General features: G+C 69.1%; 2 protein-coding genes across 6 annotated transcripts in view; both read left to right on the top strand.

Annotated features, from left to right (window-relative positions):
• The window catches only part of CCDC40 (coiled-coil domain 40 molecular ruler complex subunit), a 30,833-nt gene extending 24,825 nt beyond the window's left edge, over window positions 1-6,008 (top strand). For all 3 annotated transcript variants that reach the window (XM_051830482.2, XM_051830483.2, XM_051830484.2), the window contains 5 exons: window positions 184-275; window positions 2,107-2,227; window positions 4,098-4,286; window positions 4,615-4,773; window positions 5,423-6,008. In XM_051830482.2, the coding sequence (XP_051686442.2) occupies window positions 184-275; window positions 2,107-2,227; window positions 4,098-4,286; window positions 4,615-4,773; window positions 5,423-5,671 (810 nt within the window). In that variant the 3' untranslated portion in view covers window positions 5,672-6,008. The remainder of the gene's footprint in view (window positions 1-183; window positions 276-2,106; window positions 2,228-4,097; window positions 4,287-4,614; window positions 4,774-5,422) is intronic.
• A 30-nt stretch (window positions 6,009-6,038) lies between these two features.
• Window positions 6,039-23,681, top strand: GAA (alpha glucosidase). 3 transcript variants are annotated; one of them, XM_051830486.2, is made up of 20 exons: window positions 6,039-6,995; window positions 10,840-11,391; window positions 12,745-12,890; window positions 14,172-14,337; window positions 14,450-14,546; window positions 15,382-15,501; window positions 15,585-15,703; window positions 15,787-15,918; window positions 16,488-16,598; window positions 17,172-17,285; window positions 17,364-17,448; window positions 17,755-17,872; window positions 18,107-18,240; window positions 19,283-19,434; window positions 19,512-19,660; window positions 21,371-21,512; window positions 21,823-21,972; window positions 22,159-22,323; window positions 22,420-22,572; window positions 22,705-23,681. In XM_051830486.2, the coding sequence occupies exons 2-20, from the start codon at window positions 10,870-10,872 to the stop codon at window positions 22,762-22,764; spliced, it is 2,835 nt and encodes a 944-aa protein (XP_051686446.2). In that variant the 5' UTR covers window positions 6,039-6,995; window positions 10,840-10,869; the 3' UTR covers window positions 22,765-23,681. The 3 variants fall into 3 exon arrangements, 2 of the variants coding, with proteins under 2 accessions (XP_051686446.2, XP_051686447.2); XR_011383259.1 differs by having other exon boundaries at window positions 6,594-6,995; window positions 21,336-21,512; XM_051830487.2 differs by lacking the exon at window positions 6,039-6,995 and adding an exon at window positions 8,848-9,138.
• Window positions 23,682-25,343: the final 1,662 nt, after the last annotated feature.

Genomic DNA, 25,343 nt, shown 5'->3' with positions numbered 1-25,343 from the left:
CGCACGTGGCACTCGTCCCCGTGCCTGCCTGCCCCCTACACACCCACAGCCCACCCCGCCACGGCCACGGCCACATGTGGCACTCGTCCTGGTGCCTGCCCTCCCCCACCCACCCGCAGCCCGCCCTGCCACGGCCACGGCCACACGTAGCACTCATCCCGTGCCTGCCCGCCCCGCCCACAGGCCTCCGAGCGCGAGACCATCCAGCTGCAGGAGAAGCTGAGCCAGCTGGCCGAGGAGAAGGCGGCCGTCCTGAGAGACCTGGTGGAGGCAGAGTGGGTCCCGGGCGGGGGGCGCACTGTGGGGGGACCGCCTGGGAGTGCCGGCCCCGGCCCCCGCCATGCCCAGGGGCTTGCCGTGGTGTCATTCCTGCGCTGAGCACGTGTGCAGAGGGGGCAGTGCGGGGGCCGCCTGTGCACCTGTCTCCTCCTCTTGTGTTCTGACGGCAGTGGGGCTGTGCTGACCCCTCGGAAGCAGCGGGCACTTTGGTGGCCCTGGCCCTGGCCTGTGCCCGTGCTCGGGCATCCCTGTTCCCGAGACGAGGGCTCTGGGTGTGCACGGCATGCATGCTCCGTGATGGCGAGGGGGCCACTGAGGGACTCTGTGCCCAAAGCTGTCCAGGACCCTTGCTGGTGGGGGGCTGTCGCTCCCCCTCTTTGCGGAGGAACGACACAGGACCCTGCGCTGTTCTTTCGTCTGCTCGGCCCTCCCCGGGTTTGCTGCTGGTTCCTCCCGGGTTGGCTACCGTCCCTTCCACCTCCGTGGAAGGGCAGTTCCCCCTGGCCACATTCCCCACTTCCGCGGGGGAGCGGCACACCGCCGGCCGGCTCTCTCGGGGGCTGCTCAGATGTTATCCAGATGTCCCCTCAGGTGTTCCCCATGCATGTTGTCTCTCTCCTTTATAGTCCTCTTCCACCAATCCCAACTCTGCTACCCACACGCCGAGCACGCTGCTCTCCTCCAATCAGGAGCAGGATCAGCTCCTGCAGCTTGTCAAACTGATGAGGCAGCTGCGTAGAGGTTGTTTGGTCTCTTTCTCTCAGCGCCATATTGTGGGAGAGCAGATGCATAGAATAAGTCTTAATTCCAGTAACTTAGTCTAGTCCGAGTTGCTCCCCACAGGGGGTGGGTCTCAGTGGCCCGTGTCTGGGTGGCCCGTGTCTGGGTGGGCCGTGTCTGGGTGGCCCATGTCTCAGTGGCCCGTGTCTAGGTGGCATTTTTTTTTTTGACAGGCAGAGTGGACAGTGAGAGAGACAGAGAGAAAGGTCTTCCTTTGCCGTTGGTTCACCCTCCAATGGCCGCCGCGGCCTGCGCGCTGCGGCCGGCGCATCGCGCTGATGCGAAACCAGGAGCCAGGTGCTTCTCCTGGTCTCCCATGGGGTGCAGGGCCCAAGCACCTGGGCCGTCCTCCACTGCACTCCCTGGCCACAGCAGAGAGCTGGCCTGGAAGAGGGGCAACCGGGACAGAATCCGGCGCCCCGACCGGGACTAGAACCCAGTGTGCTGGCACCGCAAGGCGGAGGATTGGCCTAGTGAGCCGCGGCGCCGGCCTCGGTAGCATTCTAATAGCCTTTAGGCTGTGGGTCTGTTCCAGCTTCTCATTCTTTTCAACTCAACCCCGGGGGTGACACTCCGCACGCCGGCTCCCACAGTCCCATGCTTACACCTACCCCAGCCCCTCCCCGCCGGGCCACAGGCCAGAGGCTCGTCTGGGTCGAGGGCTGGGAGATTTTCCCGGTGGGAGTCGGGGTCATCGGGGTCAACGCTATGAGCCCCTGCCTGAGCCCCTGGCCCGGCCGACCTGCAGAGGTCTTTTGTTTTAAATCTTGATTGATTGATTGATTGATTGATTTGAAAGGTAGAGAGGAGAGGGAGAGAGAGAGATAGCTCTTCCCTCCACTGGCTCACTCCCCAGATGGCTGCAGCAGCAGGGCCGGGCCAGGCTGAAGCCAGGAGCCGGGAGCTTCCTCTGGGTCTCCCACACGGGTGCAGACGCCCCCGCGGGGGCTCGAACGGGTGCCCACGTCGGGGGGGGCATTGCCGGCGGTGGCCTCGCGGGGAAGCTCCGGTTCTCCTGCCCTGACGCTGTCTCTCCTGGCCCGGAAGACACCAGATCATGCTCTGGGAGAAGAAAATCCAGCTGGCCAGGGAGATGCGCGCCTCGGTGGACTCGGAGACCGGCCAGACGGAGATCCGCGCCATGAAGGCCGAGATCCACCGCATGAAGGTGAGGGCGCGCGCCCGGGCGCGGCCCAGGGCTCCGGTCAGGGCCTGTGCAGCCGCGTCCGTGCCGCACAGCGAGGACGGCGGGACAGGGACAGGGCAGCTCCAACTGCTCCCCAAGCCGGATGGCCGCTGGCCCGCCCCTCTGGCCCCGCCCCACCACTTCATCCCGCCCCTCTGGCCCCGCCTCGCCGCTAACCCCCTGCCCTGCCGCTGGCCCCTCCCCGCCGACGAGCCACTGCTGGCCCCGCCCTCCGATGGCTCCGCCCTGCCGCTGCCTGACCGCGCTGACCGGGACCCCTGACCTGGGCATCCCTTCAGAGGGCGAGGGAAGCCCCGCACCCCGAAAGGCTTGGCACATGCGGCCCTGCCCTCTCTGGCCGCACGTGGCTGGCAGCCAAACCACGGTGCCATCACACGGAAGGTGCAGGGCCGGGGATCAGAGCGGCAGCCGTGAGCTGAGAAAGGCACCGCCCCACTCAGCGAGGCCGGGCAGGGGTCCTCCGGCAGGGCAGGGGTCCTCCAGACCCAGCAGCTCCTAAGCAGAGCAGGGGCGCATGCTGCCCACAGCCTGGGAGGGGCAGAGGACGCTCGTGGCCCCCAGCCACGCCCCCTTCGCTGCCCTCTTGCTGTCTCCTGCGAGGTCGGAGAGAGCAGCGCCCGGCTGCAGCCGCCATCTCCCCGGGAACCCTGGCACACACGCGTGCACACGCACACACACGCGCGTGCACACCCACATGCCCAGGTGACACCTGGGCCCAAGCTGACACCTGCACCGGGCGCCACACGGCGCCACCACAGCCGCATGTCCTGCTTGCTCCTTGTCCACTCCCGAGAGCGACTCGGGTCAGCGAGTAAACTCTGGACCCTGGACCCTCTCAGAGCTGGCCACTGGCTTTCCCCGGGAGTCCACGGCAGTGACCGACAAGCGAGATGTGCCACGCAGGCACAGTCAGCACTGCTCGGTTCCCGTGTGCCCCTCGGGGGGCCTCCACCCGGCTGTCCCCAGTGTCACCTCCAAGGCTGCAGCGTAGTCATCCCGGCTCCGTCGAGCTCACCACACAGATACCACACACATGCACCATACACACGCACACAAACCACATGGGACACACATACACACTACACACGTGTACACACCACACACATGCACCATACACGTGCACACAAACCACATGGGAACACTACACACATGTACACACCACACACATATCCATATACCATGTACACAAACTCATGGGACACGCTACACACGTGTACACACCACACACATGCACCACACACGTGCAAACCACATGGAACATACACACACTTCATATGTGTATGCACCACACACATGTGCCCCTACACCATGCACACAAACTACACAGCACACACCACACATGTACACACCACACATATATACAAAACACAGGTACACACCACACCCGTGTGCATACACATGCACACAACCCACACAACCCACAACACACCACACACACATGCACACACCACACATGCACCCTTACACCATGCAAACCACACAGCACACGCACACACACACAACCCACAACACGCAAATGCACCCATACATCATGCAAAGCACACACCACACACGTGCACACATACTGCACAGGTGCTCACACACATGCACACATCACACACACAGGCCACACCCACACCAGCCGGATCCCCGACCTGAGCTCGTGTCTGCTCAGGGCTGCCTCAGCGCCCACAGCCCGTGTGCTAGGCGCTCCCGGTCCCAGCCAGTGCGGTGGGCGGCGCGGGCACGGCATGGCGGGAGGGAGGGAGGGAGGGGAGGAGGGAGGGCCCCGCCCCCGCCCCATGCCCCGCCCCCGCCCCCACAGCCCCAGCCCCGTGCCCCCCGCCCCCAGGTCCGGCACGGGCAGCTGCTGAAGCAGCAGGAGGAGATGATCCACGCCATGGAGCTGGCCGTGGCCCGCAGGGAGGCCATCGACACGCAGGCCGCGGGGCAGGGCAGGAGGGGCGCGAAGGTGCTCACCCGCACCGACTTCCACCACCAGCAGGCCGAGCTGCGCCGCAAGATCAAGGACACGCACAAGGTAGGCGCGGCTCGTGTGTGCCCAACCTGTGCGGGCCGGTGGAGCGGCGCCGCGGAGGGGACGGCCAGCCAGGAGTGGCCGCGTGCCACGCCTTCCTCTGCTCCTGTCCCGACGCTGCCCCGGGTGCTCACCCCAGCCCCCGCCAGGGCCCCCAGCCACCCAGGAGCCACGCCCACCCTGGCCGGCAGCTCCTCCCAGGGTCTTCCCCTCGGCCAGCCCCTGGACGCCATCCGCCGCCGGCCCAGGCACGCCCCGACTCCCGGCTCTCGGCCCCACACGCGCCCCTCTGCGCGCTGGCCGAGGGCCCCAGCACCGTCCTGTGCCCCAGGCCTCCGAGGAGTGCGCCGGCACCATCCTGGAGCTGGAAGCAGCCCAGAAGCTGGTGAGCGGCTCCCTCCTGGAGAAGCAGGCGCAGCTGTCCGGGATGCAGGCGGAACTGGACACCCTGGAGGCCGACCTGGAGGGGCTCACGGCCCTCAAGAAACAGGTGAGCCGGCGGGGTCGCCCTGGGGGCGGGACGAGCCCCTCGCAGCCACGCCCCGTGCCCTGCCCCCGGCCGGATCTGGTGAAGCCCAGGCCAGGTCGGCAGCGCCGGCCACTCCCACTCCCGTGGCTCCCATGGGCTGGGCACTGCTCTGGGGGCCCCAGCGTGGAGCGGGGAAGACAAGCCACCTCCCAGACGGGGCGGGGCTGGGGGTCTGAGATCGCGAGACGGACACCTTGGAGAAAAGAGGCGCTCGGGACGTCAGGGTGGGCTGAGAGGGGTCTGGGACGGCCACGCGGAGGGGACAGTGTTGAGTCTGGACCTGGAGGTGGCCAGGAGGGAGCCAGCTCAGGCAGGGACGAGGGGGTGCGGGAGCAGGGGAGGGGGACGCGGGATTCCGCAACTCCTCCTGAGGTGGGGGTGGGGGTGCCGGGCGGGCCGGGATGTGGGGTGAGTGGAAGGCGGGGACAGCTGAGGCCAAGACGCGCCCGGCCCTGGGCCCGGGGGGCGGAGGGCCCAAGCATCTCCTTGGACTTGGGGAAGCCACGTCCTCTGCCGTCCCCCGGTGGCTCTGCTTCGGGGTTCCCTGGGCCGGGTCTGAGGGGGCGGCGGGCAGTGGCCTGGGCTGACGCGGGCCTCTCGCCCTGCCCAGAACCTGGGGGACATCGTGACCCTGCAGACGCGCCTGAAGCACCTCCAGGCGGTGAGGGATGGCAGGTACGCGTTCCTGTTCCGCTCCAAGCCGGCCCTGCAGGCGGAGCGCAAGCGCCTGCACGACCGGCTGGCCCTGCTGGCCACCGTCCTGGCCCACGTGCAGTCCGAGTTCCCGCAGTTCCAGGAGGCCCTGCACAGGGTCAGCGAGAAGGTGGATGGCCAGCTCCGGTCCGTGGGGCGCTCCTAGGAGTGGCCGGGCCCACCAGTGGGAACCAGGGGCTTGGATAAACCCTGGACACCACCACTGCCCGTGTCCTCCAACAGCAGACGGGGGAGGTGCCCACCCCAGGAGGGCCCAGCGTGCCCCCGTGCTCGGGGCCCCTCCTCCCTGGGCGCAGAGCCCGGGCTGACCGGGGACCCCGGGGTGAAGGCCACGACCGCCTCCCGGGTGGGCCGAGGGGGAGGGGGAGGGGGAGACCCGGGAGACCCCGCCCAGCGGCTTGTCCACACACAGGGGAACGGCCCCAAAACAGCCTCCTCCCCGACTCCCCGCAAGGAATAAAAACGCGGCTCTCTCGAGGGGGCGTGGGGCGTCTTTACTGTAGCCAGACAGAAACCGCAGGGGGAGCCCGGCTGTGTGTGTGGCGGAGCTTAATCGCCTGCTGCCAGTGCCCAGTACCCGGAACCCGCAGCCCGCGGCCCGCTGCCCACTGTCCGGTCCCCACAGCCCGCTGCCCACTGCCCTGTGCCCACTGCCTGGAGCCGAGGGCCCACTTCCAGCTGCCCGGAACCCGCTGCCCACTGCCCGGAACCCGGTGTCCACTGTCCGGTCCCCACAGCCCGCTGCCCTGTGCCCACTGCCTGGAGCCAAGGGCCCACTTCCAGCTGCCCGGAACCAGCTGCCCACTGCCCGGAACCCGGTGTCCACTGTCCGGTCCCCACAGCCCGCTGCCCGGTACCCGCTGCCCACTGCCTGGAGCCCGGTACTCGCTTCCTGCTGCCCGGAACCCGGTGCCCACTGTCTGGTCCCTGCTGCCCACTGCCTGGAGCCCAGTGCCCGCTGCCCGGAACCCGGTGCCCGCTTCCTGCTGCCCGGTACCCGCTGCCCTCGGCCCGCTGACCACTGCCCGGAAGCCAACGCCCGGTCCCCTCTGCCCAGTGCCCGCCGCGGACGCCGCTCCCTGGCCCTCGGACATCAGCGCGGTCCCGCGACCGCTCGTTGTTTTACGACACTTCACGCCGCCGCCGCCGCCGCCGCCGGCCGCACGGATTTGCGGCGTCCTGTTGGAGGCCGCGGCCCGGAGCCCGCGCAGGCCAGCGGCGGGCCTCGGAAGCGTCGGGTCCCCGCCGGCGTCGCCGCTCCCTCTGCCTCTCGGACGCCGCCCCCGGCCCGGGCGCCCCTCGCCCAGCTCGGTCGGATTCGGAGCCGCGGAGCCGCACACCGCGGAGCGCCGCCGCCGCCGCCGCCAGGGGGCGCAGAGCGCGCACCCGCTCCCAGCGCGCCTGCGCGGGCGGCCGTGCCACGTGACCGGCGCCGCCCGCCGTGGGAGCGCTGCTGCGCGTGCGCGGAGGTGAGGGGGCTTGCGCCTGCGAGGGTCGCTGGGGAGGTCGGCGACGCCCTGGTCGTTGGAGTTAAGCGACCTGGAGCCGGAGCCGGGCGGGTGGTGGCGGAGGGCGCCCGCGGGTGGCAGTGCGGGCAGTGACCCCTGCGACCCCCACCGTCCGGGGCCCGCGTCCTGCAGGGGGCACGGACGCCTCGGCCCAGAGCGGGTTGGAATCCTCTTGCCCGCGTACTCTGGCGCTGACCTCCTGACCGCTCGCTCTGACGCGAAGCGCAGAGGTGGACCCTGAGCTGCCCGGGCCCGGGCCCCGACCCCTGACCCCTGACCCTGACCCCTCTGCCCGGTCCCTGACCCCTGACCCCTCTGCCGGCCCTGGCCCTGCCCCTGACCCCAACCCTCTGTCCGGCCCCGGCCCTCTGCCGGCCCCTGGCCCCTCTGCCCGACCCCAGCCCATGCTCCTGACCCTCTGCCGGCCCCGGCCCCGGCCCCGAGCTGCTGGGTCTCGGAGCGAGGCCAGCTCAGCCGTCTCTGGAGCGGCCACGGGGGCGAGGACCCTACAGCTGCAGCAGGAAGTGGAGCCCGCGGGCCCCAGCGCCCTGCTGTGAACCGGGTGTCTGCTGGCCACCTGCCCGCTCCATGGACACAGCCCGCGTGCGCGGCCGAGTCTCTGTGGCCATGGTCACACACACACGTGTACACAGCCCTGTGTGTGCCTGAGTCAGTGCTGCCCTGGTCACACCACGCACGGGTATACACGTGTACACAGCCCAGCATGTGTGCCTGAGTCACTGTGGCCCTGGTCTCATACACATGTACACACACGTACACACGTGTACACAGCCCTGTGTGTGCCTGAGTCACTGCTGCCCTGGTCACACCACGCACGGGTATACACGTGTACACAGCCCCACGGTGTGTAGCCGAGGCACTGTAGCCATGGCCATGCGTGCACATGTGTGCACACACGTACACAGCCCCGCAGTGTACGGCTAAGTCACTGTAGCCATGGTCATGCACACATCTGTACACACACGTGTACACAGCCCCATGGTATGCAGCTGAGTCGCTGTGCCCTGGTCTCACACACATGTGTACACACATACACATGTACACAGCCCAGCATGTGTGCCTGAGTCACTGTGGCCCTGGTCTCATACACATGTACACACACGTACACACGTGTACACAGCCCCCGTGTGTGCCTGAGTCACTGTGCCCTGGGCTCTCAGACACATATGTGTTCACAGCCCCTGTACACTGTGCCTGAGTGCTGCCCTGGTCACACACATGTACACACGCATGTACACAGCCCCACGTGTGCCTGAGTCACTGTGCCCTGGTCTCACACACACGTACACACACATGCACACACATGTACACAGCCCCATGTATGCCTGAGTCACTGTGCCCTGGTCTCACCCACGTGTACACACACGTGTACACACGTGTACACAGCCCCCTGTGCCTGCATCACCGCGTGCAGTGTGGCCCGGGAGCAGGTGAGAGTGCAGAGCGCAGCAGGCCGCGTCTGTGTCGTCTGACCCGTGCCCTCGTCTGAAGTTACCAGGGGAGAGGGGGCCTCCACGCTGGCCCCTCCCCAGGTGGCCGCACCGGCCGGTCGGAGCCAGGAGCCTCCTCCGGGTCCCCCACGCAGGTGCAGGGGCCCCGGGACGTGGGCCACCGTCCACTGCCTGCCCGGCCACAGCAGGGAGCTGGATGGGAAGTGGAGCAGCCGGGGCTGGAACCGGCGCCCCGCGGGATGCTGGGTCACTGCTGGCTGCCCGGAGTCTTCGCTTTCCGGCCACAGCTGGCTGAGCCGGGGGCGGCCACCGGGCTGCGGGCTCTGTCCTCTCTGTCCCTGGTTTTGGCACTCAGCTCCCAGAAGACTTGAACCCAGGAGAGGGGCGGAGCCGCCACCAGGAAGTGACCAGGGAGGGCTTGTTGAGCCCCTCCCCCCCGGCCGGAAGCGGCGGCCAGTACTGCAACAGGAAGTGTAGTGGAACCCAGGGGCACCCCCAGGCCACAGGGTGGGCTGGTGGTGCCGGCCGGGGCTTGGGCGCTCTGCCCCCCGCGCGTCTCGCCCCTGCACCTCCTCCCTCTGGCTGGTCCCGGAGCCTTGCAGAGGATTGACGCGGCGGGGGCGGAAGTACAGGTGGCACAGGGGGTGGGGGTGGGTGGGGACTTGTGATGGTGTCTGCGGTGGGGGCTGAGCCTTGAGCCTGCACTGACTCCAGGTGCTGGGGCCAGAACAGGCACAGGATGCCCGGAAGGCACCTGGGTGGGGTGCAGGAGGCTCCGCCCTGAGGGCTCCCGCTGGCCCGTGGCCCCTGCACCTGCACCAGCCCACAGCCGTCGGGGGGTTGCCTGCCGCAGTCCCTCACCTCTGCCTGGCCTGTGACCTGCCCCCAGCGCCCGGATCGGCGGCGGCTGGGAGGGACTTGTGACTGTGGATTTGTTCCCCCGGGGGCCCTGGGCCACTGCCCACAGGCAGGTGCTGGGCCAGCCGCCCTGCGTTCTTCCTGTGGTGCAGGGGTGAACAGCGCCAGCAGGGTCGTGCCGTCTGAGCACGCTCCGTGTTCTCTCAGGACCTGGGGTTTCCTGGGGCACCTGCTGGCCTAGAGCCCCCGTGTCCGCCTGTTAGCGGAGAAATTGCAGGGTTCTTGTCTTCGCGCAAGAAAGAATTCAGGCGTGAGACAGAGTAGTGGAAAGTAGAAGTAGCGAAGTTTATTAGGGAAGGGACATCCGTAAGGACGGATGGGCCCCTCTCCAGACAGGACCTGGGAGAGAGAGACCAGTCGCTCGGACTGGGGGGAGGAGCGAGGTTACATGGTTGAGTGGAGAGATCACACCTGGGCAGGCAGGCGGGCGGCTCAGCAGAGGGGCAGAGGGCTGAGCGCGCAGTCCGGTTGAGGCCGGGGTAGGGTGGGGGGTTTAAGGAGATGGGTCTTGCTTCCCCACCTCTGCTCCTCTTGGAAGAAAAGGGCTTTTTGGATGTAAATAGAAAAACTTCTATCAGTTTTCCCCTGAAGGTATCAGACAGGGGGAAGCCTAGCTGGCGCCATCCTGGGTTCAGAGGAAGGGTGAGCAGGGCCCCCTAGAGAATGGGGATCTGGAGCAGGGTGTTTGAGATGCAGATACTGGGCCGCACCTGGGAGATTGTGGGAGATTTGTCAGGCAGAAGGGCGGGGCCCCCACCTGGCAGGTTGTCAGGTAGAAGGGGGCAGGGCAGGATGTGAAGGCCGGGCTGCCCCTGGAACACTGTCAGGATGACTGAGATGCAGATGCAGATGCTGGACACAGACGTCTTCTCTTTAGGCCTTTATGTCACACACGCATAAGCTCATTCCTGACTTCCTGCCTAACGTGCCCCCTGTGCCGCCTGTGCCCCCTGTGCCGCCTGGGCAGGCTGGGCAGGCTGTGCTCCGAGCTGCGAGGCTGTCGAGTCGGGGCCTCAGTCTGTTTGGCAGTGCCGTCCCGGAGCGTGGCTGTGGGTGCAGAGCCCCAGGCCCTCACCGCGGTGCCTGGGTGGGGGAGTCGCTGGGAAGGGGCCAGAACTGGGGCGGGGACCCCGGGTGCCCTCGGCCACCGTCGGAGTGGGGCTTAACCCCTGCCGTTGCACCTGCCACTCCCTCGCGCTGCGCCCACCGGTGGGCTTCTAGGCGGTCCATCTGTGAGACTGCTCGGTGTGGGGCGTCCCAGAGCCCCCCATTAGGGCTGCTTCTCTCCATGCCCTGGCCTCCCTCCCCTCCCAGGCTGGTCTGCTGCCCGCCCTGCCCGTGCCAGCCGCGATTACTGTCCGGAAACCACGTGAGCATCCCAGCTCTCGGCTGACTGTGGCTCCTTCTCTCCGCAGGCCCCCCGGAGCCGCCCGCGCTGCCCGGCCATGGACGGGAGGTGGCCGCCCTGCTCCCGCCCCCTGCTGGGGGTCTGTGTGCTCGTCGCCTTGGCTACGGCGGCCTTCCTGGGCCACAGTCTGCTCTGTGCCTTCCCACTGGTCCCCCGGGAGCTGGGTGGCATCTTCCGAGGCCCGGGGGACACCAGCCGGCCGCTGCCCTGGCCTGCGCAGGAGCGCCCTGGCCGTCCTGGGGCCACACCCACACAGTGCGATGTCCCCCCCAACAGCCGCTTCGACTGTGCCCCGGACAGAGCCATCACACAGGAGCAGTGCGAGGCCCGCGGCTGCTGCTATGCGCCCACGAGGCGGAGGCCACAGGGTCCACGTATCGGGCAGCCCTGGTGCTACTTCCCACCCAGCTACCCCAGTTACAGGATGCAGGACCTGAGCCCCTCCGAGATGGGCTACACAGCCACCCTGACGCGTGCCACCCCCACCTTCTTCCCCAAGGACATCCTGACCCTGCGGCTGGACGTGCTGATGGAGACCGACAGCCGCCTGCACTTCACGGTGCGCAGAGACCCAGGCCCGAGTGGCACCAGCCAGGCCGGGGGGCGGGGAGAGGACGGGGCGGGGGGCGGGGACACAGGCACCCCGGCCATCCGGTCGCTGCTGCACTGTGCTGTGCCCTCACAGGGGGTGCCCTCGGAGCAGGGCCAGGGCGCTGGGAGGCAGGCCCCAGGGTGCCAGGCCTCCCCCGGAAAGTGACCCTCAGGTCCTAGAGGAGCCCAGGGGGAGTGTTCTGGGGGGGGGGTGCCAGCCAGTAACTGCCAAAGGGCCTCAGTGTGGTTTGTGGCACAAAGCAGGTTCTCACGGAGACCTGTCCACTGTGTGTGGTGGGAGGGGCTCACGGCCTGTCCGCTCTGGGTGAGCGTGGTGGGAGGGGCTCACGGCCTGCCCACTCTGGGTGAGCGAGGTGGGAGGGGCTCACGGCCTGTCCACTGCGTGTGGTGGGAGGGGCTCATGGCCTGTCCACTCTGGGTGAGCGAGGTGGGAGGGGACAGGGCCAGCCCACTCTGGGTGAGCGAGGTGGGAGGGGCTCACGGCCTGCCCACTCTGGGTGAGTGTGGTGGGAGGGGCTCACGGCCTGCCCACTCTGGGTGAGCGTGGTGGGAGGGGCTCACGGCCTGTCCGCTCTGGGTGAGCGAGGTGGGAGGGGCTCACGGCCTGTCCGCTCTGGGTGAGCGAGGTGGGAGGGGCTCACGGCCTGTCCACGCTGGGTGAGCGAGGTGGGAGGGGCTCACGGCCTGCCCACTCTGGGTGAGTGTGGTGGGAGGGGCTCACGGCCTGTCCGCTCTGGGTGAGTGTGGTGGGAGGGGCTCACGGCCTGTCCACGCTGGGTGAGCGAGGTGGGAGGGGCTCACGGCCTGCCCACTCTGGGTGAGCGTGGTGGGAGGGGCTCACGGCCTGTCCACTCTGGGTGAGCGTGGTGGGAGGGGCTCACGGCCTGTCCACGCTGGGTGATCGTGGTAGGAGGGGCTCACGGCCTGTCGTCCGTGGCATGAGTCGCAGACACAAGGCCGGGCCCCACGTGCCTGCCGGTGGCCCTGTGTGGACGTGCCTGGTAACAGCAGTCCCTCGCCCAGTGTGCTGCTGTGTCTGCTGGCCCTGGCTGGCGGGGGAGGGCCATGCGGTGAGCAGAGGAGGTGGGTGACTCTGAGCTCTGGGGAGGCCCAGGCGGCCGCGGGGACACAGCTGTGCTCACGCCGGCGCTGGCGGCCGCTGCTCTGTGTTAGACCTCAGCACAGCCGTGGTCCTGGCTCAGGGCGTTGACCAGAGTGCCGAGCCCACACGGGACACAGGACACTCTGGGCCCCGCCTGGCCCCACGCCCACACGGGGCGTCTGTGCCACTCTCTTCCAGATCAAAGACCCCGCGGACAGGCGCTACGAGGTGCCGCTGGAGACGCCACGCGTGCACAGCCGGGCGCCGTCCCCCCTCTACAGCGTGGCCTTCTCGGAGGAGCCCTTCGGGGTGATTGTGCGCCGGAAGCTGGACGGCCGGGTGCTGTGAGTGCCTGGTCCCCAGGTCCCCTCCTGGGCGGGCCGGGGCAGGGCCAGCCCTCGGGGCCAGAGCCTCCTGGAAGGTCCCGGCTCTGCTCTGCCGCTCCTGCCGTGGCGCTCCTCTGACCCGCATGGGTCTCCGAGGTCCCTCAGGGAGGCTGGGGTGCCCAGGCCCCACAGTGCCCAGGGTGGCCCACTGTCTAGCGTCACCTGTGGCCCTGTGCCCATACCGGGCTCCCTGCCATCCCTCACTGCTGGTGTGGAGGGGTGACCTTGCCTGTCCGTGACATCACTGCTGTCCTTGGCCCTTGGCTGGAGTCTTGGCCCAGCCACGCTCCTGACACCATGGCCCGTGAGCCGGCCCAAACCCGGGCAGCCTGGGCGAGGTGTTACCCAGGGAGGGAGCCAGCCAGCGCTCCTGCCAAAGCAGCCCAGGCGGGGACACTGTCCCCTCCTCCCCAGAGCGCAGGTTAGGCAGGGCCACACGGTGCTGCTGAGACCCCGACCCCCCCGGGCCTACGTGGGGGCTACAGGCACTTTCCACCGGGCGCCCCCGGGCTGGCCCCTGCTTGTCTCCTAGCGGTTAACCCCGACAACCCTGTCCTGCATTTCTCTCGTTCGTTTGTTCTTTGTGCCGATTGTGGGGTCTTGGGGTGGCGCTGTCCGGGCAGGCGGGAAACCAGGCCGTGCCGGACCCTGAGAAACTGGAGGAGCCGCTGTGTTGGGTTGGGGTGCCTGTGGCAGAGAGGCAGGATGGCCTCTCGGGAAGCTGACCTCTGAGCAGAGGCTGGAGGAGGTTCGGGAAGGCGTGGATCCCGGTGGTGACCCGCGGCGGCCTCGTGGGTCGCAGGACGCTGTCCTCTGGGCGGGGGTTGGCTCTCTCACAGTGCCACCTGTCACACTGACAGAGACCCGCGGACCCCGGCTGGGCGCGATGAGGCCGGGTCTGGGAGGACTGCGGCCCTCGCAGGAGGTGCCCAGGCCATAGGTTCTGGACCAGAAGGGTCTGGTGCAGCCCTGCCCACACTTCTGCTCTGACCCGGATCCGGCTGGTCCCTGGAGGGCAGCCTCGGGGGCCCACCTGGGTGACACGCCCGCCCGAACACGCCCTCGGCGGCGGCTCTGGGAGCAGGGTTCCGGATGCGAGGCAGCTGGGCCTTGCGCGGCTGCCTGTCCCGGGGCCACCCAGCTGGCCAGGCCATTGCCCGTCCTCTGTGGGAGGGTCCACGTGGGGCCCGAGGCCCTGCCCCCGGCCTCCTCCCCCACTCAGCACCCGGGTCCCTGCAGGCTGAACACGAGCGTGGCGCCGCTGTTCTTCGCCGACCAGTATCTGCAGCTGTCCACGGCGCTGCCCTCGCGGCTGCTCACCGGGCTGGGCGAGCACCTCAGCCCGCTCATGCTCACCGCCGACTGGGCCAGGGTCACCCTCTGGAACCGGGACGTGCCCCCCACGGTAACGGGGCGGGGACGCCCAGTCTGGGCTCCGGTGCTCCCCGTGAGCCCCGGGGTGGTGGGTGGGGCGAGGAGCCCGGGCTGTGGGAGCTGAGGTCCCCGCCCCGTCCCAGCCCAACGTCAACCTGTACGGGTCGCACCCTTTCTACCTGGCGCTGGAGGACGGCGGCACGGCCCACGGGGTGTTCTTGCTTAACAGCAACGCCATGGGTGAGCCGCCCCCACCGGGGACATGGGCGGGGACGGACGTGGACTGGGAGCTGGGCTTGGGTGTGCGCGTCGGGAAGGAGGTGGGCTCGGGTCGTGGGCTGGGACGTGGGCCTGGGAGCGTGGGCGGGGACGGACGTGGCCTGGGAGCTGGGCTTGCGTGTGCGCGTCGGGAAGGAGGTGGGCTCGGGTCGTGGGCCTGGAGGCGTAGGCTGGGACGTGGGCCTGGGAGCGTGGGCGGGGACGGACGTGGGACTGGGAGCTGGGCTTGGGTGTGCGCGTCGGGAAGGAGGTGGGCTCGGGTCGTGGGCCTGGAGGCGTGGGCTGGGACGTGGGCCTGGGAGCGTGGGCGGGGACGGACGTGGGACTGGGAGCTGGGCTTGGGTGTGCGCGTCGGGAAGGAGGTGGGCTCGGGTCGTGGGCCTGGAGGCGTGGGCTGGGACGTGGGCCTGGGTGCGTGGGCGGGGACGGATGTGGGCCGGGAATGAACGTGGGCTCAGGTGGGGATATGGGTCCGGGGAAGAGGGCCTGGGGACGTGGGTCATGGACGTGGGCCTGGGAGCGTCGGCCTGAGAGCCTGGGCCATGGACAGACGTAGGCTCGGGGACATGGGCCTGGGGACGTGGGCTCGGGGTCAGGCCTCACTTCCCTGTTTGGGTCAGGTGCCTGACCCCTCCCAGCTCCACCCTCTGTCCTCAGCGGGGGAGGGCTGCCATTCTGTGGCAAGTGAGGCCCTGTTGGCCGCCCCACCACGCTGCCCCGGCTCCCTAGGGGCAGAGCCTCCCTCTGACCTGTCTCTGGGGTCCGAGGTCCCTGAGCCCAGGACTGCTCCCCCCAGATGTGGTCCTGCAGCCGAGCCCCGCCCTCACTTGGCGATCGACGGGCGGGATCCTGGACCTGTATGTGTTCCTGGGCCCCGAGCCCAAGAGTGTGGTGCAGCAGTACCTGGACGTCGTGGGTAAAGCCTGCGCCCCCCCACCGTGGCCCGCCCCCAGCCTCCCTGCCTCCCCCACCCCCTCACCAGCCGCCGTTGGCTCTCAGGGTACCCGTTCATGCCGCCCTACTGGGGCCTGGGTTTCCACCTGTGCCGCTGGGGCTACTCGTCCACGGCCATCACCCGCCAGGTGGTGGAGAACATGACCCGGGCCCACTTCCCCCTGGTGAGTGAGGTGGGCCGGGCGGGGAGGCGGGGCTGCACGACCACCGGCCTGGGCCCAGCAGGGGCTTCCGTCTGCGGCCGCAGGACGTGCAGTGGAATGACCTGGACTACATGGACTCCCGGAGAGACTTCACCTTCAACAGGGACGGCTTCGCCGACTTCCCGGCCATGGTGCACCAGCTGCACCAGGGCGGCCGGCGCTACGTGATGATTGTGGTGAGCTGGCCGGGGAGGGGGCGGCCGGCCACGCTCACTGCACAGGCACCTGTCAGCCCCGGGTCTGGGTTGGGGTTCCTGCGCTGCCTTGGAGGAGGGGCTCCCGGCCCCGCCTCTCCCCAGGCCAGCTCTGCCCACTCTGGAGGCTGCGTGACTGGGGCAGGACCCTGCGAGGCGCAGCAAAGACCCTGTGCCCCAGGCCCCACAGCCAGAGGGTTGGTCTCCCGGGCTCTGTGCTGGCCGGCCTGCCGGGAGCAGGTGGGGAGGGAGGGCTGGGAGACCTAACAGCCCCCCACCCGCGGAGGCCGTGGCTGCCTGGAGGCAGGTGCTGTGCAGGCCTTGCCAGTGTCCGTCCTGGCGGCTGAGGGACCACCCAGAGCCGCGCGGGCTCCCGCAGCCCTGGTCTTTCTCACGCTTCTAAAATGAGCGCGGCCGCGGAGGAGGCGGTCCCCAGAGAACACGGGACGCCCTCCACCGCCCTGCGCTCCACACGGGCACACGGCACGCACCAGGCCTCCGGGCTCCCGCTGTCCCGGGCTGTGTTGCCTCCTGAGGGCCTCTCTCCCCAGGACCCTGCCATCAGCAGCTCGGCCCCCCCCGGGAGCTACCGACCCTACGATGAGGGCCTGCGGAGAGGGGTCTTTATCACCAACGAGACGGGGCAGCCGCTGATAGGGAAGGTAGGGCGGGGCCTGCGGGCGGGCGGCACGGAGCAGGGCCCTGGCCTCGGGGAGCCGGCGGCTTGTTCAGCACGAGGGGGATTCCCACCAGGCCCGGCCCCAGGGGATGGTGGGTCCCGACCAGGAAGGCTGCCTAAGCCCAGCACAGCAATGTAGAGCCCGGCTGGGCCTGCCCTGTGCCCCCACCGCAGGGGCCCCTGGTTTCCAGATGCCGGGATCCAGGCAGTGCCCAGGACGGGGAAGAAGGGGTCGCCAGCTGAGGAGGGGCTGGGGAAGACCCCAGGGTGCAGATACGGAGCCTGGATTCCAGGCTGAGCGGTGCCCGCAGCCCCTCCCCGCGCTGTCAGGCTCAGGGCCCCCTCACCCCAGCTCGGTGTGCGGGGGCTCCCTAGCTCTCCCCGTCTGAGGCCCCTCGGCCCTGGGCCCCTGTGAGGAGAGACCTGCTCACTGCCCCCAGGCCCGAGTTTGCCAGCCAGGACGCTGAGCGAGCGTGAGGCTGTCCCTGAGGGCGGCTGGGCTGCAGCGCAGGCTCCGTGCGGGTTGGGGTCTCCTCCTGCGACTTCCGTCCCCTAGGTGTGGCCGGGACCTTCCGCCTTCCCTGACTTCACCAACCCCGAGACCCTCGACTGGTGGCAGGACATGGTGGCCGAGTTCCACGCCCAGGTGCCCTTCGACGGCATGTGGATCGTAAGTTGGGCCCCGCGGCGGGCGGTGCCCTGGCCCCTGGGGCCAGGCCGCTCCCCTGCAGCTGGGCCTCTCTCGCAGGACATGAACGAGCCGTCCAACTTCGTCAGGGGCTCCGAGTACGGCTGTCCCAACAACACCCTGGAGAAGCCGCCGTACCTGCCAGGTGGGCACAGGCCGCGGCGGCGGGGCCTCCCCTCATCTCTGAAAGAGGGCGGAGGGCGGCGCAGCCGCTGGGAGGGGGCGGAGGGCCCCGGGGAGGCGGCAGCCACGTGAGACGCCGCCGAGGGCCAGCCCTTGTGGAAGAGGGGGTGTGGGGCCTGGGGCAGCTGGGGGAGCGGTTGAGGGGGTGGGCGTGACGCCTGGGGCTCTCCCACGGGCAGTCTCGGCCCCCTGCCGGGCCTGTCTTGGAGCATGGAGGTGCATACGTCCTGAGGTGGGGGAGCGCCATGGAAACCCACCCCTCTTCCAGGAGTGGCGGGCGGGGCCCTCCAGGCAGCCACCATCTGTGCCTCCAGCCACCAGTTCCTGTCCACGCACTACAACCTGCACAACCTGTACGGCCTGACCGAAGCCATCGCCTCCCACAGGTGCGGCCCCCACCAGCCTGTCCCACCTCAGGGCGCCGGGGAGGGGCCAGGGCCCATGTGGGGACAAAAGAGGCCCCACCCCCACCCCCGCCGCTGCCTGGCGCTCAGCGGCAGGACCCTCAGCACTGGCCTAGGGGGGCCTGTGCCACTGGCCAGCAGACGCGGCCTCGCCGTGCCCTCCTGGGGGTGGCGGGGCTCCCCACAGCTCCCTCTCGCGTCCCCTGCTCTGCCCAGGGCCCTGGTGAAGGCTCGGGGGACACGCCCATTCGTCATTTCCCGTTCGACCTTCTCTGGCCACGGCCGATATGCTGGCCACTGGACAGGGGACGTGTGGAGCACCTGGGAGCATCTCTCCTCCTCCGTGCCAGGTGAGGGCCTGCGAGGCGAGGAGGGAGTGGGGCAGGGGTGTGGCCCCTTGGGGAGGGGCGAGGAGGGAGCAGGGCAGGGGTGCGGCCCCTGGGGAGGGGTGAGGAGGGAGCGGGCAGGGGTGCGGCCCCTGGGGAGGGGCGAGGAGGGAGCGGGGCAGGGGTGCGGCCCCTGGGGAGGGGCGAGGAGGGAGCGGGGCAGGGGTGCGGCCCCTGGGGAGGGACGAGGAGGGAGCGGGGCAGGGGTGCGGCCCCTGGGGAGGGGCGAGGAGGGAGCGGGGCAGGGGTGTGGCCCCTGGGGAGGGGTTTGCCCAGAGCTGAGTTCTCTGCCCAGCCCACTCCAGGATGCTGTTGGGGTGGGGGCAGTGCTGCCCCTACACCTGTGTGCTGCTGTATCACGCGTGTCAGCCCATGTCACTGCTCACGCGTGTCAGCCGGTGCCATTGCTCACGTGTCAGCCCCATGCCGCTCCGCACACGCGTGTGCGCTCTTCGGAGCCTTCCTGTCTCCAGTTTGGCCACTGCCTAGGAAGCCCTCTGACCACGCCCCCCCCCCCCCCCCCCGCATCCGCCATCTGCACAGGGCGCCCCCACGGCCCGCCCGGGGCCTGCCCTGTCTGCCCACGAGAACCTGATGTTTGTCCTCAGAGCTTTGAGGCCGCAGGCCCAGGCCAGGGCCAGAGAGCTCTGGAGCGGGGATGGCTCAGGGAGGGGCGTCCTGGGACACCACGCCAGGCTCCCCCTGAGACCCTCCCTGCTGCCCTGTCGGCACTGGCCTGACGTCCCGGGCGGGCGCCACGTCCCTGAGACCTCTGGCTGTGTCCATGCCTCCTTGGGGCCGTTTCCTGTTGGGTGGGTGACCCCGTCTTGTGTGACGGCACCGTGGAGACCCCGTGTCCCGGCAAGGCCGCCCTCGGGCTGGGGGTCGGAGCCCAGCACCCAGGAGCTGGGAGCGGTCAGGTGCAGGGGCCGGACTGTCCAAGGCCACTGTGCCTCCGACGGCAGGGAGGGGGCGCAGCCTGAGGCCCGGCCTGTGCCCCCCCCAGAAGTCCTGCAGTTCAACCTGCTGGGGGTGCCCCTGGTGGGGGCGGACGTCTGTGGCTTCCTGGGCGACAGCTCAGAGGAGCTGTGTGTGCGCTGGACCCAGCTGGGCGCCTTCTACCCCTTCATGCGCAACCACAACGACTTGCACAGCCAGGTAGGCAGGGGCGCCCGGGGCGGGGGGCCCGGACCCTCGAGGCGGAGCCCGGGCCCCACTGTGCCCCTCCCGCCCAGCCCCAGGAGCCCTACAGGTTCAGTGAGGCCGCACAGCAGGCCATGAGGAAGGCCCTGGGCCTGCGCTACGCGCTGCTGCCGCACCTCTACACGCTCTTCCACAAGGCCCACGTCCGAGGGGACACCGTGGCCCGGCCCCTCTTCCTGGAGTGAGTGCCGGGGCCCCGGGGAGGGGTCGGCCAGCAGGACTCCAGCAGTGGCCATGCGGGGGGACTCGGCCCTCCCACGTACCCCAGACTGCAGCGAGGGGCTGGCCTTGGAGGTGTGGACCAGGCCCCTCCCCCCAGGACCTCCTATGTCATGTGATAGGGCCCCCAGTGTGGGGAGACCGGCCCTCCCCGTGACCCCAGACCGCAGCCTGGGGCTGGCCTTGGAGGTGTGGACCAGGCCCCCACGCCCAGGACCTCGTATGTCATGTGATAGGGCCCCCAGTGTGGGGAGACCGGCCCTCCCCGTGACCCCAGACTGCAGCGAAGGGCTGGCCTTGGAGGTGTGGACCGGGCCCCCACGCCCAGGACCTCCTGTCATGTGATAGGGCCCCCAGTGTGAGGACACCTAGCCCTCCCCGTGACCCCAGACCGCAGCGAGGGGCTGGCCTTGGAGGTGTGGACCAGGCCCCCACGCCCAGATGAGGAGGCTCCTGCAGGAAGCAGCTCCCCCCTGGACAACAAGTAGGGAGCTGGACCAGACATGGAACAGCCGGGGCTCGAACCGGAGCCCGTAGGGGATGCTGGCGCTACAGGCTTAGCCCACTGCGCCACATCGCCAGCCCCGTTTCCTTGCTTCCCCTCGGCTCCGAGGCCTCAGTGCCCTGCCACGGAGCCCGGGCGGCCTTGGGTGCTTCTCCACCCAGAACCTCTGCCTCCGAGATTCCTGTGCCGTGTGCACACCCTGCTGGGTCAGTCCTGTCCTCAGGCCTCCTTTACCTTTTTTTTTTTTTTTTTTTTTTTAAGATTTTCTTACTTATTCGAAAGTCAGAGTTATAGAAGGAGAGGGAGAGACAGATCCATCCACGGGTTCATTCCTGGGATGGCTGCAATGGCTGGGGCTGGACCAATCTGAAGCCAGGAGCCAGGAGCTTCATCGGGTCTCCCACACAGGTGCAGGGGCCCAGGAATTGGGGCCATCTTCCACTGCTTTCCCAGGCCATAGCAGGGAGCTGGATCGGAAGTGGAGCACTCGGGACTCGAACCAGCGCCCATATGAGATGCTGGCTCTGCAGGTGGCAGCTTTACCCGCGAGGCCAGAGCGCCGGCCCCTGCGTTAACTTTAGAAACAGGATTCTGGCCTGCAGGCATCTCTGAGGTGTAACAGGCCATAAACGTGTCTGTGGAGAAGTCTGGCCCAGAGCTGTGCCCGATACAGGAGCGGGAACCGGCTCAAAGTCCGCCCCCCCCACAGGCGGGAGTCTGCCCGCGGTGCCGGGGTCGCCCGGGGGAGGCACAGGGACTCGCCCACGGTGAGGCTTTCCTGTGCTCGCCAGAGGCGCCGGTGCACCGCGGGTTAGGCCACCGCTCCCGAGGCTGGCATCCCAGTCAGGGTGCCGCTTCCAGTCCCGGCTGCCTGCCTGTGGCCCGGCTCCGAGCTGACCTGGGAAAGCAGCAGCAGATGGCCCAAGTACCTGGGCCCCTGCCGTGGGTGTGGGCCACCCCGCCACTGCAGCCGTCGGGGGAGTGACCCAGCCGAGGGAACACTTGTCTCTGCCTTTCAGATAAGTGACTGCTTTTAACATGAAACTAGAACAGCAGTCAGCCAAGCCCCCCCCCCCCCCAGCTGCGTCCTGGCCTGGGGTCACTCCTGGCTCTGTGCCCTCCTCCTGCCCAGCCCTGGCCGCAGGCCCCTGCCCCTCCCGTCTGCAGGTTCCCCGAGGACCCGCGCACCTGGACGGTGGACCGGCAGCTGCTGTGGGGGGCGGCCCTGCTCATCACCCCAGTGCTTCAGGCCGGGCAGGTGAACGTGACCGGCTACTTTCCTTCGGGCACGTGGTACCCCCTGCACACGGTAAGCCGCGGGGACCCTGCAACCCGGGAGGTGAGGAGACCTCGTGCTGAGTCCTGGCCCCGTGCAGGCCCCTGCCCGGGTGCCCTGGGCATTCTCAGCTCAGAGCCACCACTCCCCAGACGGAGAACGCGAGGTGCGCACGGTTACCTGCCGGAGCCCCAGACGGCTGAGGCAGCCGGGTGTTCTGACCCCCGCCCCAGGCCTCTTGGGCTCTGTCCCCACCCAGTGGCCAGGCCCCTACAGTGGCCAAGGAAGACAGCGTGGGGCCTGGTGCTGCCCGGGCCTCCCCTGACGCGGCCTCTCCCCGCAGGTGCCCATCGAGGCCCTCGGCAGCCTCCCGCCCCTGCCCCTGGCTGCCCCCAGCCCTCCCATCCACAGTGAGGGGCAGTGGGTGACGCTGCCGGCCCCCCTGGACACCATCAACCTCCACCTGCGGGCTGGGTACATCGTCCCCCTACAGGTACCCGGGCCCTCGTGGAGGGGGGCTGCCCTTGGAGAGCGAGGGGCTGGGGCCCATCCGGCCTTGGCCAGAGTAGTGACCGTGGGCGTATAGCCCACTTGGCCGTAGGCTGTCCCAGCCCGGTGTCCCCTGGCCCTGCAGGCCCCGGGCAGCACTGGGACGGTGACGTGTCCACCCCTCTTCCAGGGCCCCGGGCTCACCACCACGGAGTCCCGCCGGCAGCCCATGGCCCTGGCCGTGGCCCTGAACGCCAGCGGGGAGGCCCACGGGGAGCTGTTCTGGGACGACGGGGAGAGCCTGGGGGTGCTGGAGTGCGGGAACTTCACCAGCGTCACCTTCCTGGCCAGGAGCGTGAGTGCCGGGGGCGGGCGGCCACCCGGACGGGCACGGGGAGTGGGCTGGGCCCTCCAGCCGCTGACGCTGCCCCTGCTCTGTCTGCTGGGCCAGAACACCGTGGGGAACCAGCTGGAGCACGTGGCCGGCGAGGGGGCCAGCCTGCAGCTGAGGAAGGTGACGGTCCTGGGCGTGGCCACGGCCCCCCAGCAGGTCCTCTCCAACGGCGTCCCCGTCTCCAACTTCACCTACAGCCCTGACACCAAGGCAAGAGCTCAGGGTGGGGGCTTTGTCCTTGGTGGGGGAGGGCGCTCAGCCCCGCCCCGAGCCGCTGGCCGTCGTCGGCTGCGCCTGCGTCCCAGGCCGCGGGGAGCTCTGCTCACTTCTCTGCCCTCCCAGATCCTGGACGTCCCCGTCTCGCTGTTCGTGGGAAAGCAGTTTCTCATCAGCTGGTCCTAGAGGGCCCCACCCCCGACGCCAGCCACGGGCGGGCCTGGATGCGGACCCGCAGACCCCTGCCGCCTGCCCCAGCCCCCTTGCTGTCACCGGGGCCCTCCCCACGCCTGGGTGTCACCCCTCCAGGGCAGGGGTCAGCTCTGGGGCCAGGGGACTTGAACCACAGCCACATCAAGGCAGGGGGCCGTGCTTGCTGTGGGTCCCCCGCCTCACCCCGCACCCGACCCATCGGCATCGCCAAGGCCGTGGCCACCGTGGAGGTGTCAGCTACCCCCGCCTCTCAGGGAGGAGCACCCACTGCTGTGACCGTGACCCTGAAGCACTGGAAGGACGGCGTCAGGCACCCACAGTGGTTTTCCCCAGAGAACAAACACGATTTCAAATCCCAAACCGCGCCATCGTTCCACGCACCGAGACTGTGGCTGGGTTCTGCCTGCCTTGGCTGCCGGCCACCAGTGGGCCGACCTGGCCGTGTAGGGGGAGCCGTGGTGCGTTCTCCCGCTCCTGCCCCCCTCTGCACACTCTGGGCCTGCCTGTGTGACCCTCGGCTGCACATCCCGGGGCCACCAGCACAGGAACCAGCTGGAACCCAGAGCCATGTCTGGCTGGAAGCACTTAAGCGACCCAGAGCTCCGGCCGTCCTGAGTGCAGGTGGCCACGCCCTGCCCTCCGTGGCCTGCGTCTGCGGTCTCAGCCGTCAGCACACGCAGAACTGCCCGCCCGGCCGCTAACCCTGCTCCCAGCAGGGCACGCAGCCGCGGCCCCTCGGCACCCAGCAGGCCACGAGGAGCCGCCTCGCCTACGTGGCCGCATCGCCAGGGCGCTGTGGGGACACGCTCCCCATGGCTGATTCTTAGCCCCTCTGCTAGGTTTCCCTCGGTGTGCAGAGTTTACAGTAAAGCGAAAATGTGAGAGTGAAACGCGAACACGATCAGTGGCAAATCCACCCCTCACTTGTCTGCGGCACCTGGGAGACCCCTCGCCCGCCTGGCCGGTGCTGCTGGGGGTGGGGGCCAGGCGGCCCTCCCGGGCCGGCCCCCGGCACAGCGGCAGCGGCTCACCCTGTGTGGGCCAACCACTGCCCCTCGCCCTGCACTTAGAGCCGGAAGCCTGGGACCACCGGGCAGAGTGCGCCTCGGCCAAGGCGGCCGCGGCCAGGGCAGGGCCTACGCGGGGCGAGGGGGCGCGCTGGTCCTCAGAGCCTCACCCCACGTGCCGGGAAGCCTCAGGGTTCCGAGGTGAGGTGAACGGCGAAGCCGTGTCAGCACAGGGTCTGTGGGTGAGCGACCACGTGCGTGTCCTCAACCCCAGGGAGGCCTCGCCCCCCACCCAGCTCTCGGAGCTCAGCAACCGGAACACACCCCACGCACAGCCACAGCAAGGGCTGCTGGCAGGGGTGGCTGGGATCCCCGCAGAGCCTGGGAGGGCCGCCACGTCACGGCCAACAGATGCAGCTCGGGGGAGCCCAGCGAGTCCCCAGTGGGAGGACTGTCCAGCCTCGTGTCACAGCTAAGCTCGGTGCATCGAGCCGGCCGCAGCGGCGCCTGGATGTGCCGGGCTTCCCAACTCAAGGTCGACCAGACGCCCCTCGGGATCCCTGGGTCCAGTTACCACCTGACGCCTGAGACCCCCACACCCTGAGGCTGCTCAGCTGCCTGGGGCCACAGCCAACTCTGTTCCCTGAAGCCCGCGGCCCTGACCGCCCTCCCCCGGGGCTGTGGGCTCAGCCCCTACCACCCAGCACCGCCCACAGCCTGCCCCGCCGCTGGGCACTTGGCTCCCGCCCCTGACAACGACGAGAACGCACTCACAGTGTCCATCCCAGACCACCACCGACAGCCCAGGAGCCGCACTGCTCTCCACTGAGGCCGGGCACCAGATGCCGCCCGCCGGGATGGGTGGCTGTCCATCCTGGGTCACCAGCACTCGGGAGGTTTCCTGATCTGCACTCCGTCCTTCCCCGGTCACCAACGCGGCCCCCACCAGGCGTCTGCTCAGTATCCAATCACCACCCCCCCACCCCCCCCACCCCCGCGCCGGAGTGGAGGCCGCTCCTCCCACCCTCTGCACCTGGGGCTAGGAGACCCCAGAGCAAGCTGCAGGGAACGGACGGACGGAGCCCCTCTACCTGCCCCTGCCCACTTCCAGCTGCCGACATCTGCGTCTCGGGCGCTGTACTCTGAGACTGTCGCCGCCATGTGCACAGCCTCACTGCTCCCCAAACCTCAAAGAAGGCAAGGGATCCAGGAACCCATGCCTCCACGGCCCGCTGCGGGCGCTCCTGGCCCGGGTGGCGTGGTGGAGACACGGCGGTTCTGAGACTGAGACGAGTCCCTGGTGCACCCCTGCCCCCGCCCGTCCACACACCTGCGTCACTCCCACCAGGGTCAACTGGTGCTTGAAACAGCGCCACCCGGCCCCCAGCCTGCTGGGCCACACAGCGCCACCCGTGCCCACTCGAGCAGGACAGGCCGGGGCCCGCAAGCCCGTACTGCTTGCCCACTCCGACTCAGTGTCCATCCCAGACCACCGCCCCCCAGCAGAAATCCATCCATGAAGCAGGGGCGGAGCCACGGACCGGA

The sequence above is a fragment of the Oryctolagus cuniculus genome, chromosome 17 (assembly GCF_964237555.1).
Source record: "Oryctolagus cuniculus chromosome 17, mOryCun1.1, whole genome shotgun sequence".
NCBI classification, from domain to species: domain Eukaryota; kingdom Metazoa; phylum Chordata; class Mammalia; order Lagomorpha; family Leporidae; genus Oryctolagus; species Oryctolagus cuniculus.
This window is presented reverse-complemented; position numbering and strand designations above follow the sequence as displayed.